Source organism: Triturus cristatus, chromosome 3_2 (genome assembly GCF_964204655.1).
Source record: "Triturus cristatus chromosome 3_2, aTriCri1.1, whole genome shotgun sequence".
In the NCBI taxonomy this organism is placed as follows: Eukaryota; Metazoa; Chordata; class Amphibia; order Caudata; family Salamandridae; genus Triturus; species Triturus cristatus.
The window spans coordinates 376,533,873-376,547,214 of NC_140584.1; the positions used below are offsets into that span (position 1 = coordinate 376,533,873).

Sequence of the window (13,342 nt, forward strand, 5' to 3'; positions counted from 1 at the left end):
GCATAATGCACAGGGGGTAGCTTCTTCAGGAAGATTGGGGGGGGAGGGGTATGTACGTCAGATTTCCCAACAATCACGCAGGTTAAAATACATTATATGCACTCTCTCTCTATCTCACTACCTCACTCTCTATCACTACATCACTATCTATTTCTATCTCACTCTCACTACCTCACTATATCACAACACACTCTCTCAAAACTTCACTACATCACTCTCTCACTACCTCACAAATTCACTCTCTCTTTCTAACTCACTAATTCACTCTCTCTATCTCACTACCTCACTCTCTCTCTCAAATACACTAAGTCACTTACACTCACTCTTTCACTACCTCACTACATCACTCTCTGTTTCCATCTTAATACCTTACAACATCCCTCACTACCTTACTCTCTCTTTCACTACCTCAATCTTTCTCTATCTCACAACATCACTCACTGTTTCTATCTCACTACGTCAGAAAATACCTCACTCACTAACTCACTCTTTCACTACCTCACTCTCTATCTACCTCACTCTCTCTCACTACCTCACTCTCTATTTCAATACCTCACTCTCTCTCTGCTAATACAATAGGTATCACATATGCAAAAAAAAACGAATGCCAATAGAAATGACAATACCATTTATTTAGGGATACCAAAATGATAAAAAAAATAATGAGCAATACCAATAGCTCTACCTATAATATTGCCGAGACCATTGCATTGTAAATGCTTGTTCTTTGGGCCACCAAGACTGTTGTAATTCTTTTAGTGAACAAAGACAACAGTAATTGGACTATGTCCACGCATAAATTCAATGCCAATGATAAACCAGCTATTGCATGGCTGATTGTGCCCAAGTCAATTTTATCGATCAGGGCAGCAGTTTAATGCACATGAGAGTAACTGCACAGAAAACCAGCACAGTTTAACACAGCCACTTTGTTTACTCACTAAAGGAATCTTGAGACTATTGTCCGCTTTCCAAAGGACATTTAGGGGCATATTATCAAGGACGGCGTTTTGCGGCGATAATGGGCTTGATATTATGCCGCAGAGAATTCCAATAGGAGCCCATGTTCACACCAGAACATGGGATTCTATTGGAATTCTCTGCGGCATATTATCAAGCCCATTATCGCCGCTTTTAGCGGCAGTTTCCTGCCGCTAAAGCGGTGATAATTTTAACGCCGTTCTTGATAATATACCCCTTAGTAATTTTAATACCTGTGAATTTTGCCTACTCACTGGCTCACTGGGCAACTTTATGTCTTATCAGAAGGGCTCGAAGACTTATGTGTGCAGTGAGACTTATCCAGGGAGCTTTACAAGCCTTATGGAAGGTTTCAGGAGCTAGAGGCAATTTCAAGACTTACAAGTAATTCCATGGCTTAAGGGGAATTTCAAGATTGATCAAGAATTTTACTATTCGTGGGCAATTACAAGAACCATAGTCGATTTCATAGTGCCTGGGGCACTTTCTTAACATGTTAAAGAAACATTTTCTCTTGTTGCTAGCATAGTTTCTATTTTCAATAATTGATATTAACTTACATAAACTGAATATACAAATGCATCATATTAGTGGTATTTTCAATCAGCTTCAGTCTTCTCAAATTCTTGAGTGGGTGTTGGTTTCCCTCGTAGTGGATCCAAGTTGCTAACTGATTATGGAAGACTGTAAGGTGCTTCTTTGATTTTTTTAAGAAGTACAAAATATGAGTGGGAAGTGATGAGTGCCCTGAGGTTCAAACTAATAAAAAAGGGAATATTTAACACGAGAAAAAGCTAACAGCACTATCAGCCTACCAGTTATACTGATGATGTGAAAATGCCACGAGAGGCATTAGTATTCATTAGAAGTCTGGCCAGATGTGCTCTGCTATTTAAAAATGGGAAAATCTCTTAGTGTCAGATGTTGAAACACGGTATAGCAAGGCTTATTATCCACAGGTTGTCAGTGGCACACCCCAACAGAACGAATCTAGTTTTCTCTCAGAAATATATTTTCTATATGCTCATCCCGTCATGCTCTTGTGCCTAAAGTTTGTTGCAATGTCTTTATTGTATAATTTCATGTAATCCACAGATATTTTTAATTGAGAAATGCATTCTTTTTACTCTCTGCAGCCTTTCTACAATGACTAGTGTTCCTAATTTTCTTTACAGTGGCCCTTGTCTCATCAGAACAGAATCCAGTCATCATCATTGTGGTGGTCTCATCTGCTGCTCTGATAGTGTTGGTTTCAATGGTGGTCGCCCTCATGATCTGGAGGAGGTGAGAATATCTACTGCTTTTCTTTCATCAAATAAATTCCCACAAATTATTTCTCCTTCCCATTACTGAGTATTTTTTCTGCATGTAAATCTGACTTAAAGACTAAAAATAAGACTTATGATTTTGGGTTTTGTAGTGTATACACTCTTTGTCAACATTTCATAATTCAGGGCATTGATTGATGTTCTCTCGGTGAGAGAGGTCATATTCTTAAACAGTGATTGACCTTCAACGCTGCCAAACAGATAGACACACAGACAGAAACAAAGTTCAATAATGGTAATCTCGATTTATTTACCTTTGATCAATCAATCAGTCAATCACATAATTTGTAAAGTGCACTACATACCCGGTAGGGTTTCAAGGCGCTGGGTGGGGGGAGGGCGGGGGAGGTGCTGTTACTGGTCGAAGAGCCAGGTCTTGAGTTGTCTCCTGAAAGACAGCAGGTCTTCGGTTTGTCGCAGGTCGAGGGGGAGGGTGTTCCAGGTCTTGGCGGCGCGATGGGAGAAGGACCTGCCTCCGGAAGTGGTTCCCCGGATGCGTGGGACCGTGGCCAGGGTGTGGTCAGCGGAGTGGAGGTTCCTGTTGGGTACGTAGAAGGAGAGTCGACTGTTAAGATAGGCAGGGCCGGTTTTGTGGAGTGCTTTGTGTGCGTGGACAAGGAGTTTGAAGGAGATTTTTTTGTCGACGGGGAGCCAGTGCAGGTTCCTCAGGTGGGGGGTGATGTGGATGCGGCGTGGGACGTCGAGGATCAGGCATGCAGAGGCATTATGGATTCTCTGTAGTCTGCTGATGAGCTTGGATGGGGCTCCGGCGTAGAGGGCATTTCCGTAGTCGAGTCTGCTGCTGACTAGGGCCTGGGTGACTGTTTTCCTCGTGTTGGTCGGAATCCATCTGTAGATCTTGCGGAGCATGCGGAGGGTGTTGAAACAGGTGAAACTGCGTTGACTTGTTTGGTCATGGAGAGTTTCGAGTCGAGGATGACTCCCAGGTTGCGTGCGTGGTTGGTGGGGGCCTGGGGGGACCCCAGTGAAGTGGGCCACCAAGAGTCGTCCCATGCGGAGGGGTTGGATCCGAGGATGAGGATTTCCATCTTGTCTGTGTTCAGTTTGAGGCGGCTGTCCTCCATCCAGTCGGCGACGGCCTTCATTCCCTGGTGGAGGTTGGATTTGGCGGTGAGGGGGTCCTTTGTGAGGGAGAGGATCAGCTGAGTGTCGTCGGTGTAGGAGATTATGTTGAGGTCGTGCTGTCGGGCGATGCGTGCTAGTGATGCCATGTAGACATTGAACAGTGTCGGGCTGAGGGAGGATCCTTGAGGGATGCCAAAGATGATCTTGGAGGCCTCGGATCGGAACGGGGAGAGGCGGACTCTCTGCATTCTGCCAGAGAGGAAGGAGGTGGTCCAGTCCAGGGCCTTGTTATGGATCCCTGCGTCGTGGAGGCGCGTGTGTAGTGTGAGGTGGCAGACGGTGTCGAAGGTGGCGGAGAGGTCCAGGAGGATGAGGGCCACCGTCTTGCCATTGTCCAGCAGGATCTTGATGTCGTCTGTGGCGGCGATGAGGGCGGTCTCGGTGCTGTGGTTGCTGCGGAATCCTGATTGGGACTGGTCTAGGATGTTGTTGTCTTCGAGGTGCCGGGTGAGATGGGTGTTTACTATCTTCTCGATGACCTTAGCTGGGAACGGAATCAAGGAGATGATCCTGAAGTTCTTGAGGTCGCTCGGGTCCGCCATGGGTTTCTTCAGTAGGGCGTTGATCTCTGCATGCTTCCAGATCTCAGGGAAGGTGGCGGTCTCGAAGGACAGGTTGATGATTTTGTGCAGGTGGGGATAGTATAACCTTATCACCAAGGTAGAAACGTGATAAAACGTATTCATTTAAAAGACCAACAAAAGCCATAACAGTTAATGTGAAAAAGAACATAAACATTCAAACGTAGATAAAGTAGAAAGATCAACGTGCAATAAAATGTTATAAAAATGAAATGACTGCATATGGGAAGACTAGGGGGAAAGAAAATAAATCACCACAGTAAGTCGTTGAGGAAATATATCGAGTTAAAAATCAGTGGGATAATGAATAACTCTAAAAAGGTTTCAAAGAGAAGTCTACAAAGTTGCCCAGAACCAAGGTTCAATCTATGGCCAAACAAATGAAGACATTTGATGGAAGAAAGTTGGGAGCGTCTCCCAGTAAATAATTTCAACCTACCACTTAGTACAAAGCTGCACCTCTCATTGAAGAAGCTCAGACAAAGTCATGAGGTGCACTCATGCCGCTTGAAGTTGGTGGTTTCTCTGGTCAGAACTTCCACATTCTGAGAGAGGTATAATATTGCTTTTTTAAAACATTTAGTGGGACCAGCTTAGAGGCGCCATCCAAACTTAGTTCCAGGAGGCCAGATATGTGTTGAAGAGGCGCCAAGTAGGACACAATGTCTCCAAGGTATGTGGACAGCCCTGTGGTGGTTACTATAACATTTTGCTTTGAAACATTGAAACTTTATTTCTTAAAAAAACTCTCAGTGGCGTGCAGCTGTTTATGTTATGCCTTATGTGGTATTTTCTATTTGTTCATTTCTACCTCTTGGAACCTTTAATTATTAGCTTTTCGCAAAACAGATAAAATGCCTCAAAGAACAAAGTTTTATGGTAAAACACATATTTGCAGATGATTTCTTCAGGACAGGTCACAAAAACTACAGCCTTCTTTAACTGGGTTTCTTGAGGCTTCTCCAAAGTAATTAAGGCAGCAGATTTCCACATAATTTTGCATTCTTCCCAGTCTACATATTCTTCTCCAATTGCAGGACATTCACAATTTGCAGATATTTACAATATTAGAAAACAAATTGAAAATAAGTCCATTCAATATAAATTGTAGTTCCAATGAAACGGGAATCCTCTACATTCAAGCCTAAGAAACTGTCTTGTTGAGATGTGTCCTATAATACAATTCGTATAGTTTAAAAGGTTTCCCTAAGGGTTTCCTATCTCACCTTTCGTATCCATGCAAGATCAGCTTGGCAATCAAAATGTTTGATGTGTTAAGTGTACCAGTATAAATTAATAGCAGTCCAGTTAAGAAATAGGAACCCTATGGGCCCACATCAAATATAAATGAAAAAATAAACATGCATTCAAAAAAGATGTGAGGAATGATTTTATTTTCACACTAATTGATGGACGAAAATATGTTTTGAGTAACCATGCTGGAAGCAGGAGCCCTTAGACAAGCGTAAAATATTTTGTTAGAAAAGCACAAAGCAGACCAAGGTCCCTAATCTGATTTACCTAAAATGGCACATTGCCAGATGAAAAAAGCAGGTTTATCCCAGTTAGAACTTACAAGTAAAAAAATGTTTATGGCGCTCGAATATTTCAGTTGTGTAGCCAGAACAGTGTAGCTGACCCAGCCACATTACAATTGGCCACCTATGGATTGAAATCCTGCTGCACATCTCTGTGAATACTGCAACGGTTTTAAAGTGGGAAAAGTCACTTCTAGAGGGTTGAGTTATAAGCAGGCTTTGATAGATTGAATGTTGAACACTGCCTTTTTTTCTGCAGGTTTTGGGAATAGTTTGGGTGTTCTGATATACATTTTGAAGTGTTGGCTGTAAATATACATCTCATTACACTACTTAACCAGTATTAGGCACAGATTATCCTTTTGCTCAAAAGTCACAGTATCTAGATAGAAAATGCATAACTTATTATAGATCACCAAACCTAAGACCCAATCTAATTGTAGTTACACTGCATCTGAATGAGATATGGAGGACTGCAGCAAATATGTCAGATTTTTAGAATATTGTTTGAAGATGATCGAAAAGTGAGAAACTATGGGGATGATTTATTACACATCACCGTTTTCCTAAGTGACCCCTGAGACAAAGTGCAGCCCACACATTTTTAATCCTGCTGACCTACAAAGAGTTAGTTATTAATATTTGAATGATTCTTTTATCAGCCTTGTGCCCAGACAGAGTCTGGGTCACCGTACAGTAGTAGATGCTCTAGTCTATACTGATGGAACAAGGATATATGATTTTTACTGAGCACCTGGACATTGGCCCTGTTTTGTAGGCTCTATCCAAAACAGAGGTCTTCAATCCAGAGGTTCAAATAAAATAAAGCATAGCAAAAAATGAATGGTAGGTTGTTTATTTACAGCCAGAATTTTCTTTGTTGTAGGAAAGTGGGTTTCCGTTGCAGTAACACCCCCACTTGTTTGAGTGAATGTGCCCTGGGTCCTGACCAATCAGGTTCTCAGGCCCTATGTTCTTTCCCAACACTGTACCTTTGTTGCTACAATTGACACACCTCTGGCCCACATTTAAGTCCCTTGTAAAAGGTACCAGTGGTACCAAGGCCCTTGTGACCGTAGAGGGTCTCTAAGGTCTGCAGCATGTATTGTGGCACCCCATTGCAGACTGTGTGTTTTGATGCAGACAAAACTTAAGAGTCAACATGGAACAAATCCCTGTGTGCCATGCCCACACACCACTTCCCGTTGTTGCATAGGTAAGGCACCCCTCTAGCAGGCTTCACAGGCCGAGGGCAATGTGCACTATACCACATGTGAGGACATAGCTACATGAGCAATGTGTCCCTTCAGTGGCTGTGCCCATTCAGAGCCATTGTAAGTGCAATGGAGCCATAGCAAGTACATGAGCTGGGAGTTTGTCATTACGAACTCCACAGCTCCATGATGGCTTCACTGAATGCCAAGGAGTTTGGAATCAGACTCCTCATCATAATAAGCCCATGCTGATGCCAGTGTTGGATTTATTACAAAATGAATTCAGAAGGCATCTTAGAGTTAAAACAACCAACTCTCTAGTGAGTAACTGACTGGTCTATACCAGCCTGCTACATACAGCCATGTTTCAGACCCCCTGAGGTGGAAGCCCTTGTGCTCTACTTGTTTAGGAGTGGAGGAGCTTCTCACCCACCGCCTAGCAGGAACAGAATTCATGGTGGTGAGCCTCAAAGGCTTTTACTCTTTGATATGCTCACCAGGGTCTCTACAGATACTGGAGATGCCCACCCCCTAACCAGGCCCCACTTTTTGAGGCAAGGTAGCTGAGAAAATTAGTAGTCAGGAGAGTTTTGGGTTCAGTGTTTGAATGTGTGTAATAAATGTTTGCCTGAGTGTGTACAACAAATCCTTAACACAGCCCCCTGATAAGCCTAAATGCTCGACCACACTACTACATATAGAGCTTTTAGTATTATCTACTTAAGCCTCTGTAAGCCTCTGGGGATCAACTGGACTCTATGCACAACAATACCTTACTTTGGTATAGCATATACAGAACCAGCTTCCTACACTCATAACATGCAGGACTTTTTCAAGTACACAATCTCTAAGAGCAGCTTTCCCTCGGTAGTCTCATTGCAGCGGAGCCAGTCAGAATTTCCCTCATAAGGATCACGTTCTTATAGTAGGAATACAAGAAAACTGTAGGATGTGTTCTTCCAGTGCTCTTCTGGAGGTAGATAGGAATTCTATACATTCTCTGCCAGGAATGCCATCCTTTAGTTTTCCATTTCCAAAATGTAATCAGAGAATAAGTGGCTGTTTTATAGACAAATCCTGTCATAAAATTGATAATGGCATTCCACCTGATCCTATATGAATTTCCATACTTGCCCTCATATTTTTCCTACAGTATAGTGCAGTGCCTGCCCAGAGGTGGGCCTTCTAGTGCCTAATCCTCAAAGGGTCTCTTCCATGAGAGAAATCCAAAATGGATACATTTCCAAACCATGAGATAACACAATCTCTTTTCTTCAAACTTGACCAGTATAAACTAGACCAGCACTCCACAAGAACTAAGCTGTTTTTACAAAACTTTGAAAGAGCACTGGGGATAGTATAGGAGGGATAACTGCCCAGCTGCATCGAAATTGAGCATATGTCACATTAACATGAAGAAGCAGGCAAATTATTTTCAGCTCTGCCCAATCACCCAATCTTTTATGTAAGGGAGACTGTCAGTTCTAGCACTAGTAGATCCCATTAGTATAGCCTAATTTGATTTACTGCAACTCCAGGAGATGTGATAACCCAAATAATATATCTCTGACTGAGCAAACATGAAAACTCCTGATTCCCAGGCCTCAAAAACAGAAGGAGATATTCAACATTTACTTTTTGCGGAGCTTGCTTCAAAGAACATTTCTCATAACCTGTGGATTGATCATAATTGTTGCCATCATGGCCTGGTGATGAATTCTGAGTTGTATTTAGCTTTTCATACATCTCTCAGCTTTCAGTTTGACACTCTGGCTACATGATATAAAACTTTCACTTAAATTCTATGAATTAAATTATATGTGTAAGTAGACAGATTTGATCCTGCTTCTACAGTTGCTTTGTAATGTGTTTATTAACATTTTACAACTTTTACTGGCAGCTTGTGCCATGTTATGTCAGGTAAGTCCTGCATTATCAGGTGGTGTACCTGGAGTGAAGAAACATTAGCCATTTAAAAAGCAAATCCAGATGATTAGTCCATAGTAAGATACCAGTGAAAAAATGAACAGAGGGAATATCCTACATATCCCACAAACCAATCATTTGCATACAAACCTTCACCCTTTAAAGGAATTTAACAGAAAATCTCATTCAATGAAGAACTATGTGTTTTCAGTATGGTAGCAGGAATCGCAGTGTTTATTATAATGTTAGTCCAATCCAATCCAAAGACTTTATTCGGATAGCAATGTATCCATAAAAGTGAAAACATACAAGAAATGAAATCACAGTACGACAATTAAATAACGTGTCAAATTCATAATATAACAAGCAGTTGGTAAATGAGTTACATAGTAAAAACAAACACAGGAGCATTATCAGAATACATATTTAAAAATAGTAAAATTGCAATGTACTTCACGGGTCACACGTCGATTTATGAGCCCCGTGGCTAATCGCAGGAAGGTACCCACGCGCAGAATTAGTTCATCATTTTCCATTTTCAGTATGAGGTTAAGAGCGTCAATTAACTTGATAGGTGATAGTTTTAAAAAAAAGGTGATTAGCAGCCACTGAGCATATTTTATATAATATTTACAGAAAAATAGAAAATGTAAAAGTGTTTGTCCACTGCGGCCATCACATGGACACGGCAGGGAATCAAGTTTAGCATTATACCCAAGAGGAAAACAGAGCAAATATCGTATATGGTCCCAGCTCTTAGGCGAAAGAGGAGACCCCTCTCCCAGTGCGACATAGGTAACACAATGTAGCTGGGTAAACAATGTTCAGATTGCTCAATGAGTATGAAATTAGCAACAGTTTGTTTCGTTGAGTCCCTCTCTAATCTTTCCAAACTATAAAGTGCTTACAGTGCTGACCTTAGAACTATTTTATCAACTGACATGGCTGTATTTGGATTAAGGAACAATCCTCTAAAATTGACACTTTCCAGGCTCTTAATGACCCCAGCAGGCCATGGAATAGCCATCCCTTTCTCACAACAAATGCAGTCTTCTATTATATTCCTTGTGAGGGTTGCTTCAGGGTTTTTCATTATGGCTAGCCAGAACAAAGTGGGGTCTGCCCTTATAAAATCTTCAATGTGCCCCAATTTTAATTCCCTATGACATATATACTGAGGGGTGGGGATAGGCGCACCCAAGAGTTTTCTACAAAATCTATTTTCCTCTAATTGGATGCTATGGCTTTTGGCAATATCCCTGACGTCTGTGCCATAGGTAGCTATTGGTATGCACTGTGACTTAAAAATCTTGAGGATTGCTGGTATTGTCCCTGATCTTTTAGGGCGGGGGAGGCAAAGGATTGAGTTAAAGGCCTTCGAGAACTTATTTTTACAGTGTACCATGTGATCATTCCAGGTGCCGTTCGCAGCGAAGACCAATCCCAAATAGGGAAAAGTAGCAGTGCAAGTTAGTTTTTAGTCTCCCCCAGAAATTGAGTTTAGTGGATGTTTCCTAGGCCCACAAGACATTATAAAAGATTTCTTAAAGTTTGTACATAGGTCTTAACCGGTCATAAAATCCATAAAGTGCGTAGTGCGTTAGGAGTATGTTTGATTAAAACCGCATCATCTGCGTACAGAAGGGCCGGAAGGATGTTGCCTTTAATTTTGGGGACATCGTTAGTGAGTGTGATCAGTGATTAATGCAAATTATTTATGTAGATGATAAAGAGGAGTGGGGCTAGGACACACCCTTGCCTAACCCCTCTACCAACACTGATATCACTAGACACCTCGCCCCCGTCACCAATCCGGACCCAAGCTTTCAGATCCGTGTAGAGGTAGGCCAGAAAATGAACAAGGGCCTCATGCAATCCATAGGCTAGGAGAATAGACCACAGGCGAGACCTATTAACAAAGTCGAAGGCTGAGGTCAAGTCCATTAAAGTTAAATAAAGTGGCAAGTGCTGTGCAGTGGTGTACTTCCCTATAATCAGGTTAAGATTTAGACACTGCTCATTTGTGACGATTTTGCTCCTAAAACCTAATTGACATTGTGGCAAATGTGAATGTCATCTGTCCAAATTAAAGTTTTGTTATATAAAACTCTGTCTAAAATTTTAAGGGTGTTGTCTATTAAAGAAATCGGCCTATAGCTGTTAGGTTGGGAGCGGTCACCCTTTTTAAAAATTGGGACAATAATGCTAGTGGTCCATGTCTTTGGCAGTGGGGCGTTAGTTAAGTTATTAAAAACCTTTACCAGCAGTGGGGCCCAAAAATCGGGTTTATGTTTAATGTGGTCGATGGGCAGCCCATCAGGGCCGGGTGCTTTGTTGCCCATGCTCTGGCATATGGCCTGCTCTACCTCTGTTAATGATATAGCGACCCCGGATGGTGCCCTTTAGTTAAAGGGGTCTGGTTCAGGAGCGGTAGCTAGATAGATACATTAGGGAGAAGTGACTTTTCCAGGTTGCGTTTGTTATGTTGCAGTATTCCCACTTTTTAAGCTGACAGCATTACTGAGAGCATTCCAGTGCTCACCCAATAATTCTTCATTCCTGTTGGCAATGACCCGCTTATACTCCAGCCTTAGGGACTTGACATGTGAGTTATTCCTTGGGCTATGTGACAGGGCCTTGCGTAACTGCCTATTGGCAGCGGAGCACTCACGATTGAACCATCTTGGTATTCGTTGTTTTTTGGCAATCGGTTTAGACAGCAGAGATTTAGTGGCTCCACAGAGTTTAGTAAAGGTAGTAATTGTCTCAGGTGTGGACCCTGGGCCTCCAGACACAAATTAATGAGGCACAGGTTCCCCCTGTTCATTCTATAAAATAGGTCTGTGTTATTAACACCCAGCCATACCAATATAAGGTTGTCTGTCATCGGTAATAAATTCCTGACACCACATTCTATAATTGGTGCTGGAGCTGGGGATACTCTCAGTACTATTTGAATTGGGTTGTGGTCTCCAAAGGTTATAGCCATAATTTCAGCTCTCAACAGGCTGGGTTCTAAGACAGGGGAGATAAAAACATAGTCGATTGTAGATGAATGTCGGTTCAGGAGAAGTGTTGTCTTTAGTAATGGCAGCAGTCTCCATAACGTTAATTAGGTTGTGGTTATTCAAATGTTCCACTAGCTCCGTGCCCCTATTGCATATTTGTCTGCTACTATGTAAGCTTGGCTGCAGTTGCAGTAGCTTAGCGTTAAAATCGCCCCCTAGGCAGATTCCAGTTAGCTTAAAACAGTCTTTAGATTTTTGAAAGTATGCAATAAAATCAAATAGATTAAAACAAATCCTATTTGGTACAGAATAAAAATCATTAATATAAAAATTAATTAAGAAAAAGGAAACATCCCTGTTAAACAATATAGCTTGGAAGTTGTTGTTATATGTGCGTAAGGTTTTAGTGCTACCGCCAGAGGCGATGGTGACCCAAATCAATAGACCCCAGATAATCGGCAATGCTTAGAAGATGTTGCTAAGATATTATGGCATTCTAACCCCTCAATAAATAAATCTTGGGTAGCCCATATTTCTTGAACTAAAGAAATATCTTGCTCTCTAATAAGTTGCAGCCAGTTGGGTTGGTGGAGCTTAGAGTGCAGCTCCGCAACATTCCAGCTTAAAAGATGCGAAGATCTGTGCTGGCTGAAACCTTCATTGGTATCAGAGAGCTAATGGGCTTAGTTCCAAAGACAGGATGAGAGAAACTATCAACAGAGACAAGCGCTACCTTGGAGAGGGGTAGTCAATCTTGAGCGTCCAGTCCAGACAAGGCCTGAAACCTATTCGAGGTAAGGGTTGGGGTAGTCCCATTAGGACAGGGCCTGTGGTTTCGTTTGTAGAAGTAACCAAGGGGTAATGTGCATATATTGGTGCTATTGGATGTTACGGGCTCACAACCCCTTAATAAATGTCTCAACAGAGCTGGCCTGCGAAAGTTAATAATGATACAGTCCCCCTCGATATTCTTTGTGGATGCGCCGACCCACCCAACTCTGCGAACCATAATAATGTCCTTTATTTCAGATATGTGAAACCTCCTATGCCTCGATAACCAGTCCGCGCATTTGTTTCATAATTGGGCCTATGACTCGTGCTGATCCCTTTTTAAAGCTGGTATCCCTGCCAGGACCAGCATGTAGGGGCACGCAGCAGGGGGCAGACTCAAGACATCTTTGTTAGGTGACGGAGGGTTGCAGTTTAGAGTGACTGGGGTATTACTGCTCAAAATGCCAATCAGTAATTTCTGATCTACTCCATTAGATCTACTTAATCCATTAGCACTTTCCTAAGTGGAGTGGGTGCGTAAAGTAGTGGTTTGATTATCAATGGGAGTGATGCCATGCCTATCGGAGTTCAATTAGGGACAAGGCTAAATTTGTCCTGATATCCCACATGAATTACAAAAACGTTGGCTCTAACAATAGGGGGTTGGGGTCCATGGGGTCCATGGGGTTCATAGATTGGTAGACTCGTTATTACACATTTGCTACACCCGCCCCTTCCCTTTTCAGTGGTGGCCGTTTGTGTGCTCCCTAAGTGTCCAGCCCCCACTATAAGTGAAGGCAAATTGTCTATGCAGGCCTGAAGTGGGGCAAGATTTTTTCTAAAAATTCC

The 13,342-nt window shown here is 42.2% G+C and overlaps 1 protein-coding gene across 1 annotated transcript in view; it reads left to right on the top strand.

Annotated features, from left to right (window-relative positions):
- Positions 1-13,342, top strand: part of EPHA10 (EPH receptor A10) — a 1,455,844-nt gene that overhangs the window by 907,593 nt on the left and 534,909 nt on the right. The window contains exon 8 of the mRNA XM_085647895.1: positions 2,157-2,265. Within this exon, the coding sequence (XP_085504021.1) occupies positions 2,157-2,265 (109 nt within the window). The remainder of the gene's footprint in view (positions 1-2,156; positions 2,266-13,342) is intronic.